The 25,751-nt window shown below is 44.0% G+C and overlaps 1 protein-coding gene across 1 annotated transcript in view; it reads left to right on the top strand.

The window, feature by feature from the left end:
* Positions 1-25,751, top strand: part of SYNE1 (spectrin repeat containing, nuclear envelope 1) — a 436,861-nt gene that overhangs the window by 387,480 nt on the left and 23,630 nt on the right. The window contains exons 129-135 of the mRNA XM_015426162.1: positions 676-858; positions 1,031-1,168; positions 2,911-3,102; positions 3,845-4,169; positions 10,302-10,444; positions 16,607-16,733; positions 23,125-23,336. Of these exons, the coding sequence (XP_015281648.1) occupies positions 676-858; positions 1,031-1,168; positions 2,911-3,102; positions 3,845-4,169; positions 10,302-10,444; positions 16,607-16,733; positions 23,125-23,336 (1,320 nt within the window). The remainder of the gene's footprint in view (positions 1-675; positions 859-1,030; positions 1,169-2,910; positions 3,103-3,844; positions 4,170-10,301; positions 10,445-16,606; positions 16,734-23,124; positions 23,337-25,751) is intronic.

The following is a 25,751-nucleotide window of genomic DNA, read 5'->3' as shown; positions in this document are numbered from 1 at the left end:
TTTGATTTTTCATATTCATTGTGTTGTAAATTATTTTACAATACAAATACATTTCATTATTTTTTTCAATAGGTACCATACTGAATAAATTAAGTTTAATATATGTTGCTCTTCCAGATATTTGTGCCCCCATATTTACACTGATGTTACCACAGAACATAACTTCACATTTTGCAATATTGCATTGCTATTACTTTTAGTGCTCTTCCTCATAAGCGCTCATGTGATGGTGACCCCTTTTTGTCCATGAGTTATCAAAAAATTTGTATAATCCAGACCACAACGTGCCAGAAGAATATGGTTGTACCAGATAAGGTGCAGGAAGAAAAAACAGTTGTAAATAAATTGAGAGAGAATGGCAAGCCACATACCACACTATCTTACTGAATAAAAATGTATGGTGTATCTGATACTGGTCACAGGAATAAGATTTTCAGTTGCTATGGAAGGGGGAAGGCAAGAAAATTGAGCTGTGCAAACAGAAATTCTTCTGCTTGTGGATAAACTCCAGTGAATCTAAGCCACTGGAAAACTTTAATTATACTTTTTGTAATTAAAAAATTCACTTGAAACAACTGGAAGCACCAATGAAAAGCCTTGGTTATAATGCTAATTTTGTTCAGGGTTATTAAACCACCAATATTCTGATCGTTTGTTTTGTTGCTTCTCTTGTAGGCTTTTCAGCGACAAGTACATGAAAGTCTGACACAGCTAGAACTGATTAACAAACAGTACCGCCGTTTGGCTCGAGAGAACCGTACTGACTCTGCTTGCAGTCTCAAGCAGATGGTCCATGAAGGAAACCAGAGATGGGACAACTTACAAAAGCGAGTCACCTCCATCCTCCGCAGGCTTAAGGTATTTCTCATTTCTAGTTGACTTCTTATTGTGATGTGTTCATGGGGGAATGTTGTGAGCAACACAGCTTTCACTCTGTCTTCTTAGTTGACTTTTTAAAACTTCTAAGTATTCAATCTACTACAGTGATATGTAGGAAATATAGCTAGTTACCTTACCTCTTCCTTTTCAGCATTTCATTGGCCAGCGTGAAGAGTTTGAGACAGCACGTGACAACATTCTGGTCTGGCTAACAGAGATGGACCTACAGTTGACCAACATTGAACACTTCTCAGAGTGTGATGTTCAAGCAAAGATAAAGCAACTCAGGGTAAATAAATGCAAGTTATAGGGACACAACTAAACAAAACAGAGGTGCCCAACCATCACTATTAAACATCAGATATCATTACGTATATGGTTCTGCAGCCAGTGCAAGTTTAATAAACGTGCAAGGGTAGACATTATGAAAAAAATAGTTAGACGGTGTATGTGAATTAACACTAATGATACCTGTCCTGACAAACTAACACAAACAGCATTCCTAGCAATTAGCATTCAACAGGTGGTATAAACTTTGGATTGCTCCAAGGATTATTTTTCCCTACCAATGAATGGAAGAGAGAGAAGCAAATGTCAAAAAAGTCTCCATAACATCTGAAGGGTCAGATGCCTTTTGCAGAATTCCTGAATCTTGTTCATAAATCTACAGGTCTTGCACATGTTATCTGAAACTTTTCCTCTCTTCCATACTTAAGTCTTTGGTATATGATGAAGAGAACTTACATATGAAACAGCCCTTGAGGACCTCAATATTTTGTGTATTTCAGTTTCTCTCTGAAAGCTGAGCTAGACATTGAACAGTAATCTGAGGTCTTGGAACATGAGTTGCCACCAAAATTTGAAGGGTTCTGGGTGGAGGCCATAATTTGCTGGGGAGAACCAATGGGGCTGATTAATCGTTCCTTCTTTGACTCACTGCTTTTGTTTAGTTACTTAGAGTATTTTTATCTCACCTCTCCAAAATCTCGCTCACTTGAGCTGTTTTCCACCAGCCAAGGTTCTAGGTATTTCTTACATCACAGGGAAAAGTAACAGGCAGGAGAAGGGTTAAGCCTTGACTTCTGATCACCTGCCCTGCAAATTGTGCTCAATCACTATGCCATCATTTGGGAACAACCAAGTTTTCCAGAGCCATGTCTGCCACTGAAAATCTAATTCTGACTTGTGGTTCTAGTAGTGGGGTTTTTAAAACAGCAAAAGTATATCAAGAATGCATAGATTTTACCTGTGCACATATTTTGCATTAAATGCTTCCATTTTATGAGACTTTGGTCCCAAAATAAATATTTTGTCATGACTGATGAGAGAGCTAAAGATATATTGCAAAGATCAGCACATAAATGGGAGACCGATTCAGTTACTTCCTTTATGTTGCTGCTGAGAATATCGTGCCCAAATATCTAATGTATGTGGCACAATACCAAATTTTTTGTAGTGTGTTGGTTCATAACTGGTTATATACTGTGGGACTGAGCTGGTGCTTGTTTTCTGCTGTGGGAGGTGCATTTTGCAAAAGTAACCAGAATCACTGATTCTCCCCTCGCACTGCAGACATCCATGTCATATCCAGCACTGTTTTGGGTGGGACTCCTGAATACAGGGCAATATTGCTGGAGATGCAGCGGACTGCAATGTGGTGGGATGTGGGGGTTCCATTCTGTACGTGGAGCTTCAATCACAGTGCATTGTATCCAAACGATGAAATCCATAGTAACCACCTGAATTTTGCAGAACCAAGAGTAGGTTTCTGAAATCCTCATCAGTTACTTAGAAAGCCAAGGACTAATGGTACTTTTAAAAAAAAAATCTGCTTCTCTAGTAGCTGATATTTTAAAGGCATGACATACGAATGTCAAGTTGCCCCAACTGTTTTGTTTGTATGTTGTTGTGTTTCTGCACAATACTCATACTATAACTCTTCGCTACACACAACATTTTTAATATATTATCCTATTTGGGGGTACATGTACCAGAAACCATTCTTTTAAATATTTTGACTTTGTTATGCAGGCTTTTCAGCAGGAGATCTCATTGAACAACAGCAAAATTGAGCAGATCATCGCCCAGGGTGAGCAGCTAATAGAAAAAAGTGAACCCCTGGATGCAGCTGTCATTGAAGAAGAGCTTGATGAGCTTCAGCGATACTGCCAGGAAGTCTTTGGCCGAGTGGAGCGCTACCATAAAAAACTAATTCGTCTCCCAGTACGTACCATTTTTTTTACATAATTATTTCCAGAGTATAAATTTTAAATAAGCTAAAAATCCCCATTTGTGATTGCTCAAAGCATACCAAGATTTATAAATTTTGTTCTTTATAACCTTAATCTTCCCTGTCAGCTGTAATGTTGTACAGTGTGCAAAAACTCTAGGGAGTTAGCCAATAAAATATAACTTAAAAGCTTCAAAATTACATAAGCATAGAGTTGCAAGAGCAGAACTCCAAAATCTACTGTACACTGCATGGCAAGTTCTGCTGAATCTATATTGTATAATCTATAAATAAAGATATAATTGTCTATCTGGACAGACATTCTTTTAAGTATCCAAACTAAACTTACAGAAGGTAAGTGCTGAAGCATAGTTTGAGAATCAAACCAAAACAACCTAATGAAGAAGCATACTGATTTTCAGAACATGAAAGAATTAATACTGGTCCAGGTTAATTTCTTTTTATAGTTTACTGTAGTTGCAGTAATTTTGCTGTCTGGCTCGAGATAGTATCAAACTAAACACATGAGCAGTAAGAATTTTAAGACATGCTTATTTTTAGATACTTTTATTAACTGTTATCTGAATTAGAAAAAAACATATTAAAAACCAAGAAAAGAACCAAATGAGTCTTGTAAGGCTGAATTACGTAGTGACACTTTTATCTTATTGACCTAACAAGAAGCAGTATGGTTCTGAGAAGAGTATTAATGATCTCTTTAATGTTCCCTTCAAGCTTACAGATGATGAACATGACCTCTCTGATCGTGAAGTGGATCTGGATGAATCGGCAGATCTCTCTGACATTCACTGGCATGACAAATCTGCAGACAGTGTTCTCTCCCCGCAGCCGTCCTCCAACCTCTCCCTGTCCCTCCCACAGCCCCTCCGAAGTGAAAGGTCAGGACGGGACACTCCTGCTAGTGTGGACTCCATCCCCTTGGAATGGGATCATGACTATGACCTGAGCCGTGACCTGGAGACAGCAGTGTCAAGGGCATTACATTCCGAAGAAGAAGAGGAGGGACAACCTTATCTTAGAGGAGCAGCAGGCCTCACAGGTATCATCAAGCACTCTCCTTTCATCACTTTCTATAGTATGGTAGGGACGTTTTTTAAGATGCAATTCTTCAGGTGTCTGGGGACAGAGTCACCATACCACTAACCTTTATCTTCCTGAGGGTTGCGGATTACAATGCAGAATTTCACCGAATGTAGCAAATTTATTTGCAGTATTTCTGGCCCATTCTCTCACTTAAATATTCTTAAGGCAACCTATAGCTGGAGACAATATTCCACACAATACAATACAATAATCCACAATGATCACACATAACACTAAGAATAGGTTAAAAGCAAGCTGGCACACTAAAAAAAAAATCACCTGAAACAAAAAGCAGTGTATAAAAATTCCAGAAGTCAAAAGCCAGTTAGCATCACAATCAAAATAAAGCAACATTATTTCAAAATCATAAAATTAAACATAGGCCAAAAAACTCTCAAGAAGAGGTATGGATGAACAACAAGGTTTTACACCTGACACAAAAGTTAAATAGACTCCGCCAGGCAAAATTCCATAAGGAAGTTATTCCAAACTTGTGCTGCCACAGTTGAAAAAGCCTAGAGCTCATCCACCTAACTTCAGAAAGTGGAGGCACACAGAACAGGGCTTCTGACATTTACTTCAGTTCTTGGCACTTTGATATGGGGAAAGGGGGTCCCGCAGTATTTAATGCATTAAAGTGTTTGAATTAGCTCTGGAAGTACATTGACAGCCAGTTTAGTTATTTTAAAACTGATAACATACGTTCCCTCTAATTTTTCCCAGTCATCTGTCTTAGAACTGAATTTTTTATAGTTGCATCTTCTGGGGCCATTGTCGAAGGCAGCATTGAGGGCGATGGAGTCCATACTAGCAGGTAAAAATGGTAAAGGTTCCCTTGCTCGAAAGCCAGTTGAATCCGACTCTAGGGTTGCGGTGCCCATCTCCATTTCAAAGCTGAAGAGCCAGCGCTGTCCGAAGACATTTCCGTGGTCATGTGGCCGGCATGACTAAACACCAAGGCGCATGGAACGCTGTTACCTTCCCACTGAAGTGGTACCTATTTATCTACTTGCAATTTCTTGCTTTCGAACTGCTCGGTTGGCAGGAGCTGGAACTAGAGACGGGAGCTCACTCCGTCATGCAGCACACTAGGGTCTCGAACTGCTGAACTACCGACCTTCCACAGCCTGCAGTTCAGCGTCTTAACCACTTCAGCCACTTCAGTCACTGCAGCTCCTATACTAGCAGGAGTGTGGTGCTAAGGAAAACCATGCTATGTTAAATTTCCTATAGCTTAGATAAGCATATGGAGCAGAGGTCCATCAGTGGATATTAGCCACAAGGTATAGATAGGGGCTCTGGGGCAAGTGATGCTCTGTCTTCTTGGTGCTTGGGGGGGTCAACAGTGGGAGGGCTTCTAATGTCCTGGCCCCACTGCTGGACCTCCTGATGGCACTGGTATTTCTGGCCACTGTGTGACACAGAGTGTTGGACTGGATGGGCCTTTGGCCTGATCCAACATTGGCGTCTCTTATGTTCTTATGTTCTTAAATTTCAGGTATTTTATTTAAAAGAGCTGTGTCCAGTAAAGTAGAGTTGCTGGTCTATTCTCTTTCTAAAAAATTTGGAGTCTGGCAAGGAAGACTGAAATAATGTTATTAAGCAGCCAAACATAGGTGTTCTTTAAAATATATAGAGAGAGATTTCAGAACAGTCTGACAGCCACAAATGTCTGAGTCTGCATTTCTGACCCCCTTCAATTGCTGCAGTATTATACAGTTCAGGTTTTCTTTAGTATGAAGACTAAGGTCTCAAAAATATTTCTGAAGAGATGAGGAAGCTAAAAGTTGTTTTAATGGAGAGAAACTTTAAGTTCATTATTTTGGCTTGACTGCATGATTGTAGGTCAGCTGTAGAGAAGAGCTTCCAAACATTTCTGAAGAAGCTTCTAGGCTCTTGAGTGCTCCCCCTCTCCTCTGTCTATAGAGGTCCATTTTCCCACCCGAAGGGTCATGTGACGAGGTGGGGCAAGCACTCCTTTCCTCAGTTCTCTTCTTGCTGCCATGAGGAGTGGATGTGCTTCTAAGCTGCTACTTCATGGGGCCTCAGGAATGAAACAATGAGTTCTTTTCCACGGAGAACACTGAAGACTTTCACCTACAAATTGGTAGGATGGCTCTATTTAAAAAGTGTGGTGAGTGCAGAGTGAAAATGGCCCAAAATGATGATAATTCCTCATGCCTCCTATGTCTGGGAGAGGGCCACAATACAGCCACATGCCCAGCTTGTAGACACCTTACTCCTAAGGCATGCGAGGGGAACGCAGCAAGACTTAAAGATCTGGGTGTCAGGTCCACACGGATAAAGGTGCAAGGGCCTGTTTGGTGAGTTCGGCACTGACACCCTCGTTATCAGAGCCACAAACTCAAGTCTCTGCCCTGAGATCAGTGTTGGAACTGCCTTCAAAAAAGGCTAAAAAGAGAGCCAAAGACTCACATTGCATTCTGGCGTGATCGCCATCAGCACTGTTCAAGCTCCCCTCAGAATCGATGATCTCCATCACTACATAATCATTGCTCACCCGCTTGAGGTCATCAATCTGCTCCGCCCCTGACAATTGGTCTCTCCTCAAAGCAGAGCATCCATGATCTTCAAATCTAAGTCCCCCAGTGCTACAATGCTCTATGTCAACTCATTTTCACATCTGAAGACGTCCTTGCCATACAAGCATATCAAAGTCCCCAGATTCCTTGGAAGATGAAGTTTTGAGGTGCCTCCCATAGGCCCACCCACATCACAAGACAAAGGGCAACTAGATCCACAGCCACCAAATCAGTGGCCATCTCAGCAAAATCCATGTAGCCCATTTCCATTCATGATGCCAGTGCAGTGTGCACAATGGGCACCCCACAGGCTCCATACCCATGGCAACCTGTAAAATCTTCCACAAGACCCAGACAGGACCACCAGCACCAATACTACTCTGATGTGGGTTCCCCCCATCACGGTTCTGATTCCAAGGACACACTCTAACAAATTTCAGAAGCAGACTCGATGCCATCTCTGGAAGTTACAGTCGCTGACCTGTTAGCTCCCTCCCCAACAAAGGACCTTAAGATGTATTCAGAGCAGTTGATCCGAATGGCGAAAGCCCTGGGTCTAGAGTTTAATGCTTCAGAGGAACTCTCTGACCCTGTAATGAAGGTTTTGTACAGCCCCGACTTGGTCCCTGTGGCACTTCCACTGTTGCAAGGGTTATAGAACATAGCTTTAGCCATCTGGGCTAAACCAACCTCAGCACCAGCATAATCAAGAAGCTGGAAAACTTCTATATTATCAGGGAAGGAGGCTGTGACTACTTGTTTCATCACCCTCAAGCAAACTCCATAGTCTCAGAGGTCTTACCGGCCAAGGGAAGAGCTGGAAGCCATTCATCCCCCCCTTGATAAACAGGGCAGAATACCTGATCTGCTGGGAAGGAAGATCTACTCCTCTGGGGCTATGGGACTGAAGGTGGCTAATTTTACAGTGGTCATGGGCCACTACCAAATGTTACTATGGGAAAAGATGTCACAGTTTCTAGAGTTGCTGCCTGTTGATAAGGAGAGTGTGGCTAAGGTCCTCATTGCAAAAGAAGAAAAATTAGGGAAACAGCATTGAGCAGATTGTAATAGCAGGTCAATGGCCTCTGGCATTGTCATACAGACATACTCATGGGTATGCTCCTCAGCCTTTCCATCGATACGAGAGCCAAAATAAAGGCTCTCCCATTTGAAGGTTGAGACCCATTCAGTGACCAAACTGATGTAGTTTTGGATCAGATTAGAAGGAACATGTTGGCTACCAAATCCTTGGGCATGGCCCATACTTCATTGGCAACTTTTAAACAAAGGTACTTCCCAAGGCATACCCAGAGGTATCCCCAATCAAGGTACTATCATGCACAGGACTACAGCTAGCAGGCCCCTCCTCCCCTCCAGCATGGCTTCAGGCCTCCTTATACTCAACAATCCCAGCCCAAGAGACAAGGTAGACAATGGGGGGGGGAACCCTCCCAATCCCCTAGGGCCTAGCACTCTAGAAGTACCCCATCCGCTTGACTAGGTTCTGACCAGGGTTTTTTGGATAGGTTATCCAAATTATTTTATTGGTGGTGCCAAGTTACTGTTGATTGGGTGTTATCCATTTCAGCGCTCCCTTTTACTTCCCCCCCCCCACTTGGAAGTGGGGGAGGGGGAGCCTGTCCTTTAAAGTGAACAGCTGATGGGCAGAACCACTGCACTGTTTGCTTTAAATGGCCGGAAGCCATTTCAGGGCTCCCTTTCGCTCCCCCCAGATCTAATGTAGAGTTTCTCCCTTAGGTGGTATCACAATTCCACCTCAACCAAGACATCACCCTCCCAGTATTCTTTCCATCTCCAACAAACACTACATACACTAGATGTAAGAAGAACACTCCGTTTTTTAATTTAAAAAGGACACAAGCGTTCAGGAAGGATAGAAACTGTTCATATATTTCAAAGGGTCAAATAAAGGAAGAGCTGCATCAGCTCAGTCACTCTCCTGCTGGGTGGTCTCTGCAGTCCAAACAGCTTACGACAAAGCTAAGATCTCTTGCCCAGTGTCCCTGAAAGCTCATTAAATGAGGACTCAAGCATCTTCAGCAGCATTCCGTGCCAGACTCGCACTGGAGGACATCTGCAAGGCAGCAACTTGGTCCACTCCCTCTACGTTCATCAAGCACTGCTTGATAGACGTGGACTCCAAGCTGTGCTACAAGCAATTTTCCACTCATCAGCCCACACCCTCCTCCTAGGGTAGGTGAGCTTGCTATTCTCCCATGTGGGACTGCACAGATGCCATGACGATGAGAACAGGGTTGCACTTACCTGTAACCGTTGTTCATCGAGTGGCCTTCTGTGCAGGCACACATCCCTCCCTCCTTTCCCTGCTGTGGGCTGCCAAGCGTGCAGAGGCCTTCTCATGGCAGCGAAGGGAACTGAGGGAAGAAGTGCTCTATCACATGACCCTTTGGACAGGAAAGGGGACCTCTATAGACAGAGGGGAAAGGGGAGCATTCCAGAGCCTAGAAGCTTCTTCAGAAAAGCTTGGAAGCTCTAAGCTCTTCTCTGTGGCTGACCTGCAGTCATGCAGTCCCCCATCTGTGCCTGCACAGGAGTGCACTCAATGAACAGTGGTTATAGGTAAGTGCAACCACGTTTTCCTTGCTGCACCAACATATCTGTTTGGTGGATTCTTTGCTCCCTTGCAGTGTAATTTCCTTCTCAAAGAATCTGGAACATTCTATGGCTTCTAAATAATCATGACTCCACACTTGCATGCTACAAATCTAGCAATACTTGTGGGAGAAGACTGATCCTTAGAGCCAAACTACACATTACGGATCCAACCCACAGCCAAAGACACCATTTTAAAGGAAAATTTGGCTGTTTAAAAATGGCTGCAAGGCTCTCACTACAACACCACCAGGCAATCTTGCCCCCCACACAACTTTTCAAATGCTGAAACAGTTGTGGAGGGGGTCATTTGAGCACTTTAAAAGGTGCAGAGGGGGGAAACAAGATTCCTTGTTGCTGCCATGCCATGGGCCTCATCAGAACTGGGCCCATGCAGCAATTTTGGAACTGCTAATTTTCCTCTAAAACAGCATTGGCAGCCATGGGTTGGACCTGTGTCTGCTGTGATGTGTGGTTTGGCTCTTAGAGTGAATTTTAACTGTTGTTCTTGGAGTCTGCAATAAAGGTGGTGATCACTGTCATTTATTTTTAAATTCTGAAACTACCAAAGTTCTTCATGAAGTTCTGTTGTCGAAGTCTAGTAATAAACAGTATGAATATCAAGAATGCTAAAGAAATATCTGAGGCTGCACTAATGTAAGCATTCAGTCTTCCAGAATTATTTCTAGGAAATGAATTTCTTAAAGTATCACGGCTGGATGATTTCCCAAAATCATCCTGCCCCCAAACAGTTGTTTACACATTTGCCAGTTAGTTACAAGTTTGATGCTTCAGAGACATACTACTGCATGCTTTCTAATTAACACCATCCTCTGTTTTTTCTATCTGCTCAGTTATGAATATCTCAGTGGGTTGTTTTGGTAATATTTGCTCTTGTATATTTGCTGCAGGAGAACCAAGTTCCTTGGAAAAACATATCCGGCAGCTTGACAAGGCCTTAGACACCAGCCGTTTCCAAATACAGCAAACAGAGAATATTATACGCAGTAAAACACCAACAGGACCAGAGCTAGATTCTAGCTATAAAGGATATGTAAGTACATATAAGTGTTGCTACCTACTGACTAAATGTAAACTAACAATATTTATGTTACAGAAAAGTAATCATGTTAGGCTGTAGCTGTGAAAACAATAGAGTCCTATGGGTCTAAAAGACTAACACATTTATTGTGGTGTAATCTTTCATGGGCATCAGCTCACTTTGTCAGATTCAGCTAGCAGAGCTGAATCTTGAGTTGTAAGATGCAATAAATACTACACCTTAGCATACAAATGACCGTTGAAATTACAGGTTTTTAAATTCAATAGATAATACATCTATACACTATTAGCCACCTGTGGACCCCATCTGCAGATACCTAAATACACAGATCAGAGTCACGCATAGACTAAACAGATCTTTCTTCAAACTTGGGGGACTGCCCATTTGCATTGACTGTGCATGAGCAGACAATGCTTTTACTGGAAGAGGAGCTGGAGGACTTGGCAGCTGGGCCCAGCAGCAGAGGGGAATGCCAGCAGCCACACCATGCCCAGCCATGGAAGATGCTGACAGCTACGCCAGTCTCAGCCGCTGTGGTGGAAGATGCCAGCAGTCATGCCAGCCTCTGCAGTGACTACAGAGGACACTGGCAATGGGCTCAGCCATGGCGACTGAAGATGGGAGGCTGTAATGGGTTCAGTTGCGGTAGCAGAGAACACAAGCAGTCACCCAGGGCCTGGCAGTGACAGCGGGAAGCTCTGAGATGATTACTAGCCATGCCTGGCTTTGCACTGGGGGGTATATGGGATTTCCCCCCCCCCAAGTCTCTCCCACCACGAGTCTCTTCCCCCAGTGAGCCATGTGGGGAATTAACAGTGACAGGGATAGGGATCCCCCCGCAGTGAGTATCACGGGTTGAGAGACAAGTGAGAGAGGGAAGGTGTATCTATGATTTTGTTTCAGATAGAAAAGTTTCTTACTGTAACTGTTTTAATTACTCGAGATTATGTTCCAAACTTTTATCACTTTGTATTATTATTATTATTATTATTATTATTATTATTATTATTATTATTATTATTATTATTATTATTATTATTATTATTATTATTATTATTATTATTATTATTATTTGAGTAATGTTCCCTCTAAGCTGTCAACTGTTGTGAGCAAAAATTCTACTTCGTCAGCCAAAAAATCTATAAGCATAAAAGTTGTGAGCAAGCCTAATTTTTTTTTTACTTCAGTTTGGAAATAGAAAGAAAGGGACAGAAAACAAGCAAAAGAAATGGAAAGAAAGAAAGAAATGGAAAGAAGTGGAGAGAAAGAAAGGGAAGGAAAGAAAAGGAAAGAAAGCAAATCGATGGGGAAAGAGGAAGGAAGGAAGGAAGGAAGGAAGGAAGGAAGGAAGGAAGGAAGGAAGGAAGGAAGGAAGGAAGGAAGGAAATAGATGGGCAGAGAGGAAGGAAGGAAGCAAAAGAAAGAAAGGGAGGGAGAGAAGGAAGGAGGAAAGAAAGCAAATAGATGGGGAAAGAGGAGTGAAAGGAAGAAAAAAGGGCCTTGTTAGCTGTTTGATTTAAAGGGCGGGCTTCCACTAGAGTCTTCCATTTCACTTCCCCCCACTTCCAAGTGGGGGTGAGTGAAAGGGAGCCCTGAAAATGGCTTCCGGCCATTTAAAGCAAACAGTGCAGTGGTTCTGCCCATCAGCTGTTCACTTTAAAGGGCGGGCAACCATTGGAGTCCTCCTTTTTTGCTCCCCCTCCCCCACTTCCAAGTGGGGGGAAGTAAAAGGGAGCGCTGAAACGGCTTCCCACCCTTTAAACTGAACAGCTGACAGTTGGACCTGCCCATCAGCTGTTCACTTTAAATGGCTGGAAGTGAAACAGAGGGATTTAAAGGCTTCCTCCCATGGAAACCACTCAGCTGGCAGGTGGACCCACCACACTGTTCAGTTTCAATGGAAGGAAGCCTTTTTAATGCTCCCCCCACTCTGAAGCAGAGGGTTAGCAAAACGGAGGGGGTTCAAAGGCTTCCTCCCATGGAAACCGATAAGCTGACAGGTGGATCTTTTTAGCTTTGGCTAGTCTCAGCCCTAGAGACAAGTAACAAAGATGCACATACTCACATGTGGGGGGAGGGAGCAGGAGAAGCTGCATCTAAGAAGCTGAATTCCACCACCCCCCAAGTAGTTTGGGGGTGAGGTGAAAGAGACTCCCTGTCCCAAAAGGACTGTACAATGGGTAGGATGGGATAGGAGACAGATACTTTTTAGGGGCCATCTTCTACTTGGACACTTTCCTGTTTGTTTCAGTGGCTACTTTCTCCCCCTCGCTCACTCTCCCTACCCACTGTTTTCCTCTTCCCCCTCCTCCTCTAGGAGAGAAAGAAGATAGCCAAGGAAGCAGGTGATGACTACCAGTGGCAGCTGAACTTGGAGGGAGCTTTCAGCCCCCTGGCTGCTGTCCCAGTGCAAATACCTTCTGCACTCAGTGCCCCCCCCATTGGCTTCTTTTCCTCCTGGTAGCAGCAGCTGCCACCTCATTGCCTGCCAACTTGGTTTCTTTCCTTCATTTTACCTCACAGCAGCACCATCCACCACCAACCACTATTTGCTGCTCTCTCTTACTGTCCTTGCCCTCCCTCAACCAATCCTCTTTCACTGCCACCTGGGGCTGCCTTCACATTTGACTGCTGCCTCTGCTCCCAGCATGTCCAAGCAGTGCCTCTCTCACCCTCCCCACTGCCCTTACCAAATGCTGCCTCAATAGCTAGCTCACTCTGTCTGCACACCCACTTACCCTCTCATCCACTCATTCCCCTGGTGGCAGCCTTTCTTAGCTTCCACACCACCACTTCCTTCAAAATGTCTTCCAAGACTTCATGACACAATGTTGCAAGATCTCAGGTGTTTCACATGTAAATTGAAGTTTGGGCACTTTTTAAAAGTTCCTTTACTTTCCCCCCTTATTTTCAGGTCTTTCCGCAAACTTGGAAGTTCCCCTAAGTGTGGAAATATCTTCTTCCTCTGTACCTGGCCCTAGTTTGTGGATTTAACAATCCACATCTAGGGCTATGTTGAGCATTAGGTATAAGAATCAGGAACCTGCAAGGTCTTGCACAGTAAATTTCCGTCTCCCTCATTATTTCCTCACTCCCTTCCTTGAAAGCCCCCATAGACTCTCCCAATTTCCTGCCAAATATCCTTCCCATTCATCAGCCAATCTACCTTTATCTTTTCCCCATCTTCAGTTTTCTGCCTTGTCCTATCCCTTGCACTCTCTAGCTAGGAAAACTATGGCCAAGTTGCATGGTGCTGCTTGCCAGGGCCGGCCTATTTGCATAGTGGGCAACCTGCAAGGACTTCCAAAGGGCATCATCCATTTTCCCATCTCAGCTTCCCCACACTATTTCCTCTTTTCGCTCCATCTGGCAATCCCCATATCTTCAATCTACTCTGCTTCCTTCTCTCCTTTCCACCTACGCACCAACCTTTTCCAGCTATATTTATTATTTATTTACTTCATTTATAGCCCATTTTTGTCTGCAATGGGGACTCAAAGCAGCTTACTTTATTCTCCTCGCCTTAATTTTATCTCCAGAATACCCCTATGAGCACGGTGGACTAGGAAAGGGCCCCTCCCCCAGCGCACCTTGGCCCCACTCCCCAAAGGAGGGAGGGGGAGAGGAAGAGGCAGCCTGTCTGACCCTCCCTCCCAAAGGTGGATGGAAGGAGGGAAGAAGAGGCAGCCTGCCTAACCAATTGGCAGGGTGCTGCTTCCTTTGACTCAGGCAGGTGTCGGGAGGGCCAGGCAGTGCTTCCTACATCTTGTGTGGGCCAGATACTGCCTCCCTCATCTTGGCTGGGCCATGTGAGCATCTCCTTCACCTTCTGCAAGGTTCACTAGGGCAGAGTTGGTCACTGCCCTCTGCCTCCCCTTGAGTGGGGCTCAGCCAGGGAAAACCAGATGCCATCCTCTGCCTCAGCCCACATGGGGCTTGGCTAGTCACCATTCTCTGCATTTTCTCACCTCAGCAGGGCTCGGTTGGTCACCGCCCTCTGCCTTGTCTCGCATGGGGCTGAGCTGGGTACCACCCTCTGTGTTGTCTCACCTCACACAGGGCTGGACCAAGTGCCACCCTCTGCCTCGCCTTGTGTGGGGCTCAGCCCAGGTGCTGCTCTCTGCTTCACCTCACGCAAGGCTTGGCTGGGTGCTGCCACTTCCCGCATCTTGGGTCTCACATGAGTTCCAGCAGGCTGGGCTCTATCTCCCCTGCCTCACCTCAGGATGAATGGGCACCACCTATCCTTCCTTCTGTCAGAGGTGTGGGAGAGTGGCCATCAGCCCACTTGGAGGCCTCCAGGTGCTCTTAACAGTCAACCTTGGCCCTGCCTGTGAGGTAAGTTAGGCTGAGTATGTGTAACTAGCCCAAGATTAACCCAGTGAGTTTCAGTGGTAGAATGGGGATTTGAAGTCCTAGTCTGAAACTCTATCCACTGCACCACACTGGCTTTTGTGGAGTGGCTGTTGTTGAATGTTAAGGAGCACCCAAACCGAGGTGAATCATACAAGCCATGTGATATCAAGTCACCCAATGGTTCCTGCTGTGTCTGGCCTAGATGAGTCCTCCTTCAAAATTGTAAACAGTGCAGAAAAGCCCCCCCCCCCAGCAACAGCCATTGATGGCATCCCTTTTTTAAAAGCTACAGCACTCCTTTTGTCATTTGGGAGTTTTTAACCCCCCCAGTGTGTTTTTTGTGTTGTTGTTGTTTATAAATCACTATAGAAAGATTTTTAAAAGGCAGTCCCCACTTGAAACCTCATAATATAATTAAAAACAGGACACATTGGGAAGGAAATAAAGTAACAAGGGAAATGCTGATTGGTTGTGCAAATGAAAAGTGAAGGGATATGTGTCTTCAGAAGTCAGTTGAATGTGGTGCTAAAGAAAGAAAACCAAATGTGAGGTGGAAGAGCATTTCAACGGTATGCAGCTGCAATGGAAAACGGACACCAGTGGGGAATAGAGCTGTAACTTGTGATCTAGACAATAAATTAATCAGTAGGCCAGCAGCAAATGAAGAGAGAGGCAAGGATAATATATTAGCAATTCATTTGTAAGGGCAGTGCTTTTTGCAACTAGATTCAAGTCCAGTAGCACCTTAGAGACTAATAAGATTCTGGGAGTATGAGTTTTTGGATGTCATATACCCTTTCCTTTGTCATATACCCTTTGCTGTTTGTGAAACGTTGTGAGCTGTGATCTGAGAACGTGGGCTGAGTGTCTTGAGAGCCACTACGATTAATTGCATTGACCCACCCAAAAGAACTTTGGGCTTGCATTGCTTGAACAACTACTACTCATGTCATATAGCAAATAGGTTATGAAACAAAACCAAACTTGATTCATGAAAAAGGTTGGAGGGTTAGACTTAAAACATCTGCAGGGAATAGGGGGACGGACATGAGTTGGACTGGACATATAGCACAAGGAACAGGGCTAACTACATGAATGTGTATGATCCCTGTATGTTTTTGCCATGGTGCAAATACCAGCTCTGAAATGGAGCACAGCAGATGGAAAATGGCACACAGGAAAAAAGTAGTGCTCCTCACCCCTACAGTCCCAATTGGACCTATGCCTGTTTCATCCCATGGGTTTTTTAATGCTGCTTTTAAGCATTAAAAAAAATCATGGTAGACCTGTTCACAGTATTGATGTCTACTGCTCAAAAAAACCCACATTTTAAGATTGCATTAGGTGTGTCTAAAGTAGCTCTTTATATCCTGGACCTGGTGAATAACTTTTTGATTACAGACTTAGTGCTTGCTCAACAATCCACATCTCCCAGAACGAGGCAGTGTGAAGTAACCCTGACATTTAACTGGTTTCTGCAGATCCCAGCGAAAGCAAAGTGTTGTCTCAATTTAAGTCCCTTCATTCTCATATTTTTGTGAGCATCACTGAAAACACCACAATAGAAAATGTATTTCATTAACCCGTAATCACTCCCTTTCTTGTGCTTAACTACTGTTAAAACAAGAAGCTCCAGACATATGAAATTTGAAAATCACTAAGACAATAGTCTTCTTTCTACTGCATCATGAAATGACTTATTTGAGGAACTATTACCAAGATTGCTTTATAGTTAGCTTTTTTAATGGTTTATTCAGCATGACTGAGATTAATGAGAACTGTTGTTTTTAAAAACAGATGAAACTTCTGGGTGAGTGCAGTGGGAGTATAGACTCAGTAAGGAGGCTTGAGCACAAATTGAAAGAAGAAGAGGAAAAACTCTCTGGATTTATTAACCTAAACAGCACGGAGACACAAACAGCTGGTAAGTAATACTCAAGCCTGCCTCTTGATATGTAAGAAAAGCAAGTGTTAATTACCTGCAGCATTGGACCAAGGAAGCACACCGTTTCACTCCCAGACTTGTATGGCCTCAGTTCTTTGGACAGCTAGATTCAAGTCCAGTCGCACCTTAGGGACCCACAAGATTTTTGGGGTGTAAGCTTTCAAAAGTCAAAGCTCCCTTTGTCTGGGTATCTGATGAAGGGAACTGTGACACTGACAAGTTATACCCAAGAAACTTGGGTGCTACTGGACTCAAATCTAGCCGTTCTACTGTAGACCAACATGGCTACCCTCTGAAACTCATTTTTGAGTCCTTTATAGAGATGTTACATTTCAGGAACTTTACTTTCTTATCTAGCCTAAAACTTATTTTACTGCTTTAACAATATTATATGCCTCTTTCATACCTTAAAATCACACCATTTGGCCTATTTATGTAAATAGCTTCCCTCTACACTGCTTTACCCCATGTATAGTTTTTGTCATCTGAGAGATGAGAGGGGGAGTAGAAAACGCAATATTTTAGTATACAAAAGAAAATCTGTTACTTGGATAAAAGCAACCTCATGTCACAGCAGGACTAGCTGCATATTTGGATAAAATGTTAACCTTTGTAACACTGAAAATACTGAACCACTATTGTGGAGAATTCTAGCATTGGCTCCAGCAATTTGAGTAATAAGCTAAATGTTCCCCAGTCTGTGGGTGACGCTGTCACAGTCCTTTGAGGAGAGAGCTGCAGAGGTTGACCACTGGAACATGACAGCAGATCTGGGGTACAACCTTGTAGCATCTCCACCAAAGGAGATCAAGCAGCAGTCTGCAGGCAAAGAAGGCCCTGTCTGCTCTGACATGAAAGTGGGAGTATCTCATATGTGCAGATACGCATTTTGGATTTGAGTGTTATGTATGTCTACAGTATACACTGGAATTATTCCCTAATGATATAGATTGTTTAATATAAAAATATACTGTACATTTTGAGTGAGCAAAACCTTGTCTTTCCATAGGAGAAAATATTTCAGTGCTCTTCAAAATTTCCAATTTTTATGTTGGAAAATGGGGGGGGGGAGGGTATTCTGAAGGAAAGAAGGGGAAAATTTTCGCTGAATTTTTCCAAAGTTCTTTTTTTCTTCAGACGTTCACGTCTCAATTCACTTTTGGACATACTTTAAAATATAGTTGTGGTTGGATTAATGGTCTTTACCTGGATAACAGCATGAAGTTGAAGTTGCATATATAAATCTTTCTGGTTGCTTTTGCCAACCAGTGATCATGAGGCAGTGGGTTGGATCTCAGGATCCACAGGGGCAAGCATCATGGATCTTTCAGAGCCAGTTTGGTGCCAGTTTGGTGTAGTGGTTAAGTGCGCGGACTCTAATCTGGGAGAACCGGGTTTGATTCCCCACTCCTCTACTTGCACCTGGCTAGATGACCTTGGGCAAGCCGTAGTTCTGATAAGAGCTATTCTTGAAAAAGAGCAGTTTCTGTCAAGAGCTCTCTCAGCCCCATCTACCTCACAGGGTGTCTGTTGGGGGGAGGGGAAGGGAAAGGAATTTGTAAGCCGCTCTGAGACACCTTTGGGTAGGGAAGGGCGGGGTACAAATCCAATCTCTTCTCTTCTTCTTCTTCTTTCTCTTGTTTCCCTTGCCCCAGCAGTCCTTTCAGAAGTTTATTCCTGGGTTTGGGGACCCACATGGCCTAATAATCACATGGGTTGGGAGGCTGCAGTGGGGAAGAGAAGGAGGCAAAACTGCTCCTCTTTTCCTCTGCAGTCAGCAAAGCTACACTAATGGAATAGGCAGAAAGGGCAATTATGTTCAATTTTGAGGTAATTTTAGGTAGGGGTTACAAGTGAGGCCATTAAAACTGAATGAAAATCAGACTAGAATAATGATTGAGTACAGATCCCATGGAGGAGCTGCGGTGGCTCAAGTGGTTAAGACACTGAACTGCAGGCTGTGGAAGGTCAGTAGTTCAGCGGTTCAAGACCCGGGTGCCGCAAGACAGGGTGAGCTCCTGTCTCTAGTTCCAGCTCCTGCCAACCTAGCAGTTCGAAAGCAAGAAATTGCAAGTAGATAAATAGGGACCACTTTGGTGGGAAGGTAACAGCGTTCCGTGCGCCTTGCTGTTTAGTCATGCCGGCCACATGACCACGGAAACGTCTTCGGACAGTGCTGGCTCTTCGGCTTTGAAACGGAGATGAGCACCGCAACCCTAGAGTCGGATTCGACTGGCTTTCGAGCAAGGGAACCTTTACCTTTACCTTTACAGATCCCATGACCCAATGCTCACCAATATGCAACCTCTTGACTGTTCAGTGATTGTGTTTTGGGGATAAAATCCAAAAAGTCTTGACAGGAACAAAAAAAAATCAGGGGCTTTGGATCATGATCTATCTGCTGAGTGACCAGCAAAGCACCAGGCAGGTAGATCACAACCATGCAGCTCAGCTTGGTTATAAACACGGACTTTATCTCTCTGGGCTTGACAACATCTCTCTGTGATTGCACAAGGAAAAAAACCCTTTCCTTTCTTTGGAAACTTAAACCAGATAGTGTCTCTCTTCCCTGAACTGACAATCTAGTCCCAGCTTTCCTCTGCCTTCTCTGTGCAGGAGGTTCTTCAGAAGAGCCCAAGGTAGTGGCTTTGCACCTGAGGAAATGCCTATTCAGAAGCAGCTACTTTGTCATAGGAAGAAGCTCAGTTTGGAACCTCCCAGCATTTTATGATTGCTCTGTCCCCCATGACAGGCATTTTAAGGTGGCACATGGTATCCTTTCCCAAAACGTCCAAAGTGCTCACAGACTTGGCAAGGCTTGGAACCCCTGGTGTAAATGAAATCTGCAAAACTCATTTTTAATGGAACTCAGTCAGGTCAGGTCTCAAGCTTTGAGGAGTTTTTAGAATTCAGAGCAATAGCAACAGCCATCTCCAAATAAAGGCAATATTAGGTATCACCCAGAAGCAGTGTTCCTTCTAAGCTAGTGTGAACTAGCTCAGTTTTTTAGCCTCTGGCTCACACATTTTTGTCTTAGCTCAGGAAGGATGGCTCCAGAGCAAACTAATTTATGCAGTAGCCAAATGACTCTCTCACAACTTTAATACTAGTAGCTCACAAAGTAGAGGGTTAGGATTGCCTACTTTCAAAAAAGCAGCTACAGGGGGAGAGCTAACCTATTTCCCTCTGTTATTCTCTTAACACAAATCTCTCTTATACATGTTTGTCCCATGGGAGAAAACATACGGATGACATGTGAGGAACCTGCATATTTTCCTTAATAGGGCAAATAGCAACTGGGGGTAGGGAACTAGGGCTGTGCACCCCCCAACAAACTAATTTATGCAGTAGCCAAATCACTCTCTCACAACTTTAATACTAGTAGCTCACAAAGTAGAGGGTTAGGATTGCCTACTTTCAAAAAAGCAGCTACAGGGGGAGAGCTAACCTATTTCCCTCTGTTATTCTCTTAACACAAATCTCTCTTATACATGTTTGTCCCATGGGAGAAAACATACGGATGACATGTGAGGAACCTGCATATTTTCCTTAATAGGGCAAATAGCAACTGGGGGTAGGGAACTAGGGCTTTGCACCCCCCCAAAAAATTGAAATTTTTGGGGCTCAGATCTACCGAACCCAAAAAATTTAGGTATTTGCCAATATTCCCGAATCCCAGTATTAGTATGATACTGAGGTTCGGAAATTATCGGACTAGCCGAATTTATTTAGCTCAATTATACCATATGGGGACTGTCCACATAGGGTATAATCCCCCCTTGAAGGGGGGTATCCTATCAATGAAGGGAAGGCAAATTGCCTCTGCGGCACAACTTCAGAGAGGTTTAAAGTTTAAATCCCCCCCCAGAGTCACGCTGCAGAGGCGCACGCTCCCTTCATTGAAGGGAAGGCAATTTGCCTTCCCTTCAGTGATGGGAGCCCACTGCCCTCTGAGTAAGCCCCCCCCACCTTCCCTGGCCCACCCACTGAAGCGGACAAGCCAGGGAAGGCCTGGAGCCAGCCCCAGCTCACATTCCCTGGCCTGCCCGCTGAGGCGAGTGAGCCAGGGAAGGCCCTAGAAGGAGCATGGAGGCATTTAAATGCCTTCCCTGGCCCTCCCAGCGAAGCATGTGAGCCAGGGAAGGCCTGGAGTCAGTCCCCCTCCACCTTCCCTGGCCTGCCTGGCAAGGCTGGGGAAGGCCTCAAGTGAGCCCGCTGCCTTCCCGGGCCCGCCTGCCAAGGCAGGTGAGCCAGGGAAGGCCCTGGAAGGAGCGGCCTCCTCGTGCTTTCTCCAGCCCACTGGCTGAAGTGGTGGGAAGGGATTGTATTTAAATTTAAAACACTTTCCCTTGCTTCTGGGGCTTGTGCTGCCTTTGCAGCGCAACTCTCCAGCAAGGGAAGTTATTTAAAGTTTAAATACCTTCCCTTGGCCAGGGAGTCACTCTGCTGAAGCAACACGAGCCCCAGAAGTAAGGGAAAGTGTTTTAAGTTTAATCACTTTCCCTTCCTAACCCAGCAAAGGGATTCCCCGAATGGATGCCGAATATACGACATCTATTTGGGGAATCCCTGTTCGGCCAGCCAAATCAGATTAAGGAATTAATCAAATTAATCAAAAAAGATTAAGGAATCTGATTTGGCTTCCGGCAGGCCCGAATAATGCTGAATAGGCATTTTTTGGTTTGTTTTTCGGTTTGTCCGAACTGAATGCACATCTAGATGAAAATGGTACAACAGTAAAGGGTTAAGCCCCTCCCATCTCGGCACTGCAGCTCCAATTCAAAATAGAACTCACACACAAATAGCTGCTTTTTTGCCTGTAAAAAAACACTAGAGATTCTAATCACAGATCTTCCCAGTCACATCTCGCTTGGCCCTAAGAAGGCTACATCCTTTCCCATCACGGGAATGGTACAATTAAAATATTTTAATGGGCCTCTTTCACTAACATTGGAAATGATTAATGAGTGGTTTGCTAGAAGTTGCCTTGGAGCTTGGAACTTTTCTTTAATGATGGGGTCACAGTTCGTTGAAGCCAGTGGAAAATTCTCAGACTAGTTTGCATTTATGAAACTTTATGACAGTCCTTAATTAAAAGAGCCTGTTATCAGTGCCTTTCATTAGCTAGTTTATCATATGAGGAGAACAACTGATGCATATTATGGGATTATCTGGTAAACTAATCACAGTCCAATTACTTCTATGAGAGTTGGGATTGTCATACTGGGACTGTTACTCAACCAGTTAAATCAGTGTAAAGTACATAAGTCACGGTAGCTATATGTTAGTGTGCCTATATATAACACTAGCAAAATGCCTCTCCATAGGGTTGTAACATGCTCTGTCGTAAAATACCTGACAGTAGTGATCTCTCTTAAACACCAAAGAAATGTGCCTGTGTTAGCTATAAATGAAATGTTGGTCTAGTCTGCATGATCTAATGGGCTCTTAATTTATAATTAATTCCAGATTCCAGAGATTTTAGCAGAATGTTTATTCTATTTTACTCATATCATTTCCCTATATTTTTTATGTTCATATATTTATCCTCTTGGGATATTTTATGTTCTATTTTAATTTGTATCTTAAGTCTCCTATTTTGTGATATTTGTAATCTCATGACAATTCTTGATGATTATGTAATGTATCTTTGGATCTAATTGTTTTATGCAATATTTTATGTTGTTATAATTCTTAACTTTGCTGTGGTTTAAGCTTGAGACCTTTGGTCAAATGAGCTAATAAATAAAATGAAAGGTATTAGAAAGATTCCCTGGGGATGCAGTATATTTCTGTATGATTTACTTTTTATTTATTCAGCAAATGTGTATGCCACCTCTCCACAGAACCTGCCTGAGGTAGCCCAATTTGAATCCAGTAGCACCTTAAGAGACCAACAAGATTTTCAAATATAAGCTTTCGAGAATCAAAGTTCTCTTCATCAGATAGTTATTTGAGGTTGCTAAACTCTTGTGTATAGAAATAAGTTGTTCCCCTCCTTGGTGACCCTATCAGTGGTGGCTTGTCTTTTTCGTGTCAGCATAGACGGCAGATTTTTGTTCCCACCACAACACATACAGGAAAAAGTAAAGAGGAGCACTAAGGAGCACCATGTCGTGGAACAAAACTTATGTCTGGTTGTTCTAATCATTAAAAATCAAGCCTATCTGCAAAACCCTATACTACGTTCTGTTTCTAGCAATGCCAACCCTAAACAGAATTATACCATTGTTAGCTCATTTACATCAACAAGTTTAGAAGGGTGTAAACTCTGTTTAGGATGGCCGTCATGCTAGAGTGTGGTAGAACACTGGGAGAGTCAGATAGAATGTTGGGGATTGTGTTTTTTAACATATTGATCTCTCATTAGGCGTGATTGATCGATGGGAGTTAATCCAGGCCCAGGCCTTAAGTAAGGAACTAAGGATGAAGCAGAATCTACAGCAATGGCAGCAGTTCAGTTCTGACCTAAACAATGTTTGGATTTGGCTGGGGAAAACTGAAGAGGAGCTGGAACAATTGCATTGTCTTGATCTCAGCACAGATATACAGACCATTGAACTTCGGATTAAAAAACTGAAAGTAAGTTCTAATTCCTGATTCTTGTCTGTGTTGCCTTCTGTCCTCCCCCCCTTTTTACCATCAAGCATTCAGTACCCATTCTGCAGCTAAGGTGGCTTTCAAGGCAAGACACGTTCAGAGGAGGCTTACCATTACCTGCCTCTGCATAGGGGGAACCTGGATATCCAGGGTAGTCTCCCATCCAAATACCACCCTAGGCTGAACCTACTTAGCTCCTGAGATCTGACAAGATCAGAGTATCCTGGGCTATCCAGGCCAGGGTATTACCTTCCTACTGGGATTTACTGTTGTAAGGCAGTGTTTCATTCTCACACACACACACAAAAACCTGCTGGTGTTCTGACCCTGTATTTCTCTGTACTCCACATGTCTAGAGAAACTATATTCCCCAACAGCTTGAGAGCAGTGTTACAGTTTACTGGAGGTTAAAAAGTGTTTGGGGGGGGAGGGGAACCTGGCAACTTTACTGTGAGCATTAGAAGAAGATGGCAGAGGCACTGGGTGCAGAGGCATCTCAAGCCACCTAAATTCAAAGAAGCACGAGAAAGCAAATCTAAGCACATTGCTTGTATTGCCCTAGGAGCAGCATTTCGGGGGCGGGGGGGGGGAGGCTTGGGCAGAATCTTCAAAAATCACACACACCTTGTTTGTAGAAATCCATTTGTGTATGAATCCATTTGTAATCTGTAATGTGTGACTGTCATACACATTTGAAAACCGTTATGGTTTCCCTCCATGTACACATATAACAAAGTGTACATTATGTATTTGTCATGCATTATAATATACATGGAAGTGTAAAGAGTACTATAACATACATGGACATGTAAAGAAATCTTCCTGTCTGAATCAACATAGTTAAAACAGTACCACATTTTGATATGTAGAATTATGGGGGAAAGTCTCTGAAGAACGCTTAAAAGGGGTCACCTGCCAGCTCTGTTTACATAGACAGAGTTGGAGGCAGGAAAGTTGACGTCCATATTTACAAATCAGTTCCCAGAGTGTCATGCCCTGCCTGCACCCCCTGGGGGGTGCTACCTTCCGCCATCTTGCCGGTTCCTTCATTGGGAGGCTCCTGGGGCCTCGGAACAGGAATGGAGGGGGGTTGGTCCACCTTGATCAACTCCTCAGTCCACAGCCTAGGTTGACAGCCTCTCTTCCTCCACAACCTGAAGACTGGAGCCTCCTTTTATTTCCCTTTTTCCCCTGGTGGCCACACCCCTGGATCCTCCTGCTGGCCAGCATTCCTGTGTCTAGCTGGCCTCCCTGTTGGCATGAGCCTCTTGGGGCTGGCCTGGTTTTCCTCCCCCACCCACTACTTCCTCTCAGCATCCTTTGGGCCTCCCAGGGCTGGAGTGAGCCACAAGGGAGCCTGGAAGGGAAGCCTTTCTGTGGACACACCTCTGCTGTCCCTGTCAGTGCTGCCAGGCAACCTGAAGCTGCCCAGAAAGGCGGCCTCGCTTGCAGCTTAAGAACATAAGAGAAGTCAATGTTGGACCAGGCCACTGGTCCATCCAGTCCAAAACTCTGTCACACAGTGGCCAAAAATACCAGGTGCCATCAGGAGGTCCACCAGTGGGGCCAGGACACTAGAAGCCCTCCCACTGTCCCCCCCCCCACAAGCACCAGGAAAGCAGAGCATCACTTGCCCCAGACTGAAAGTCCCTGTCTATACCTTGTGGCTAATAGCCACTGATGGACCTCTGCTCCATGTGTTTATCCAGTTCCCTCTTGAAGCTGTCCATGCTTGTAGCCACCACCACCTCCTGTGGCAGTGAATTCCATGTGTTAATCACTCTTTGGGTGAAGAAGTACTTCCTTTTATCCATTCTAACCCGACTGCTCAGCAATTTCATTTAGTGCCCACGAGTTCTTGTATTGTGAGAAAGGGAGAAAAGTACCTCTTTCTCTACCTGCTCTATCCCATGCATAATTTTATAAACCTCTATCAAGTCACCCCTCAGCTGTCGTTTCTCCGAGCTAAAGAGGCCCAAGCATTTTAACCTTTCTTCATAGGGAAAGTGTTCCATCCCTTTTATCATTCTGGTTGCCCTTTTCTGTACTTTTTCCAATGCTATAATATCCTTTTTGAGGTGTGGTGACCAGAACTGTACACAGTACTCCAAATGAGGTTGCACCATTGATTTATACAGGGGCATTATGATATTGGCTTTGTTTTCAGTTCCTAATAATCCCCAGCATAGTGTTGGCTTTTTTTTTATTGCAGTCACACACTGTCTCGACATTTTCATTGAGTTATCTACTACGACTCCAAGATCTCTCTCTTGGTCAGTCTCTGCCAGTTCGGACCCCATCAACATGTATTTATAGTTAGTATTTTTGGCCCCAATGTGCATCACTTTGCACTTGGCCACATTGAACCCCATTTGCCATGTTGACGCCCACATGCCC

Source organism: Gekko japonicus, unplaced genomic scaffold, assembly GCF_001447785.1.
Source record: "Gekko japonicus isolate JY-2015 unplaced genomic scaffold, Gekko_japonicus_V1.1 scaffold223, whole genome shotgun sequence".
Classification (NCBI taxonomy): Eukaryota; Metazoa; Chordata; class Lepidosauria; order Squamata; family Gekkonidae; genus Gekko; species Gekko japonicus.
The sequence above is the reverse complement of the archived record's forward strand: the minus strand, read 5'-3'. Positions and strand labels throughout refer to the sequence as shown.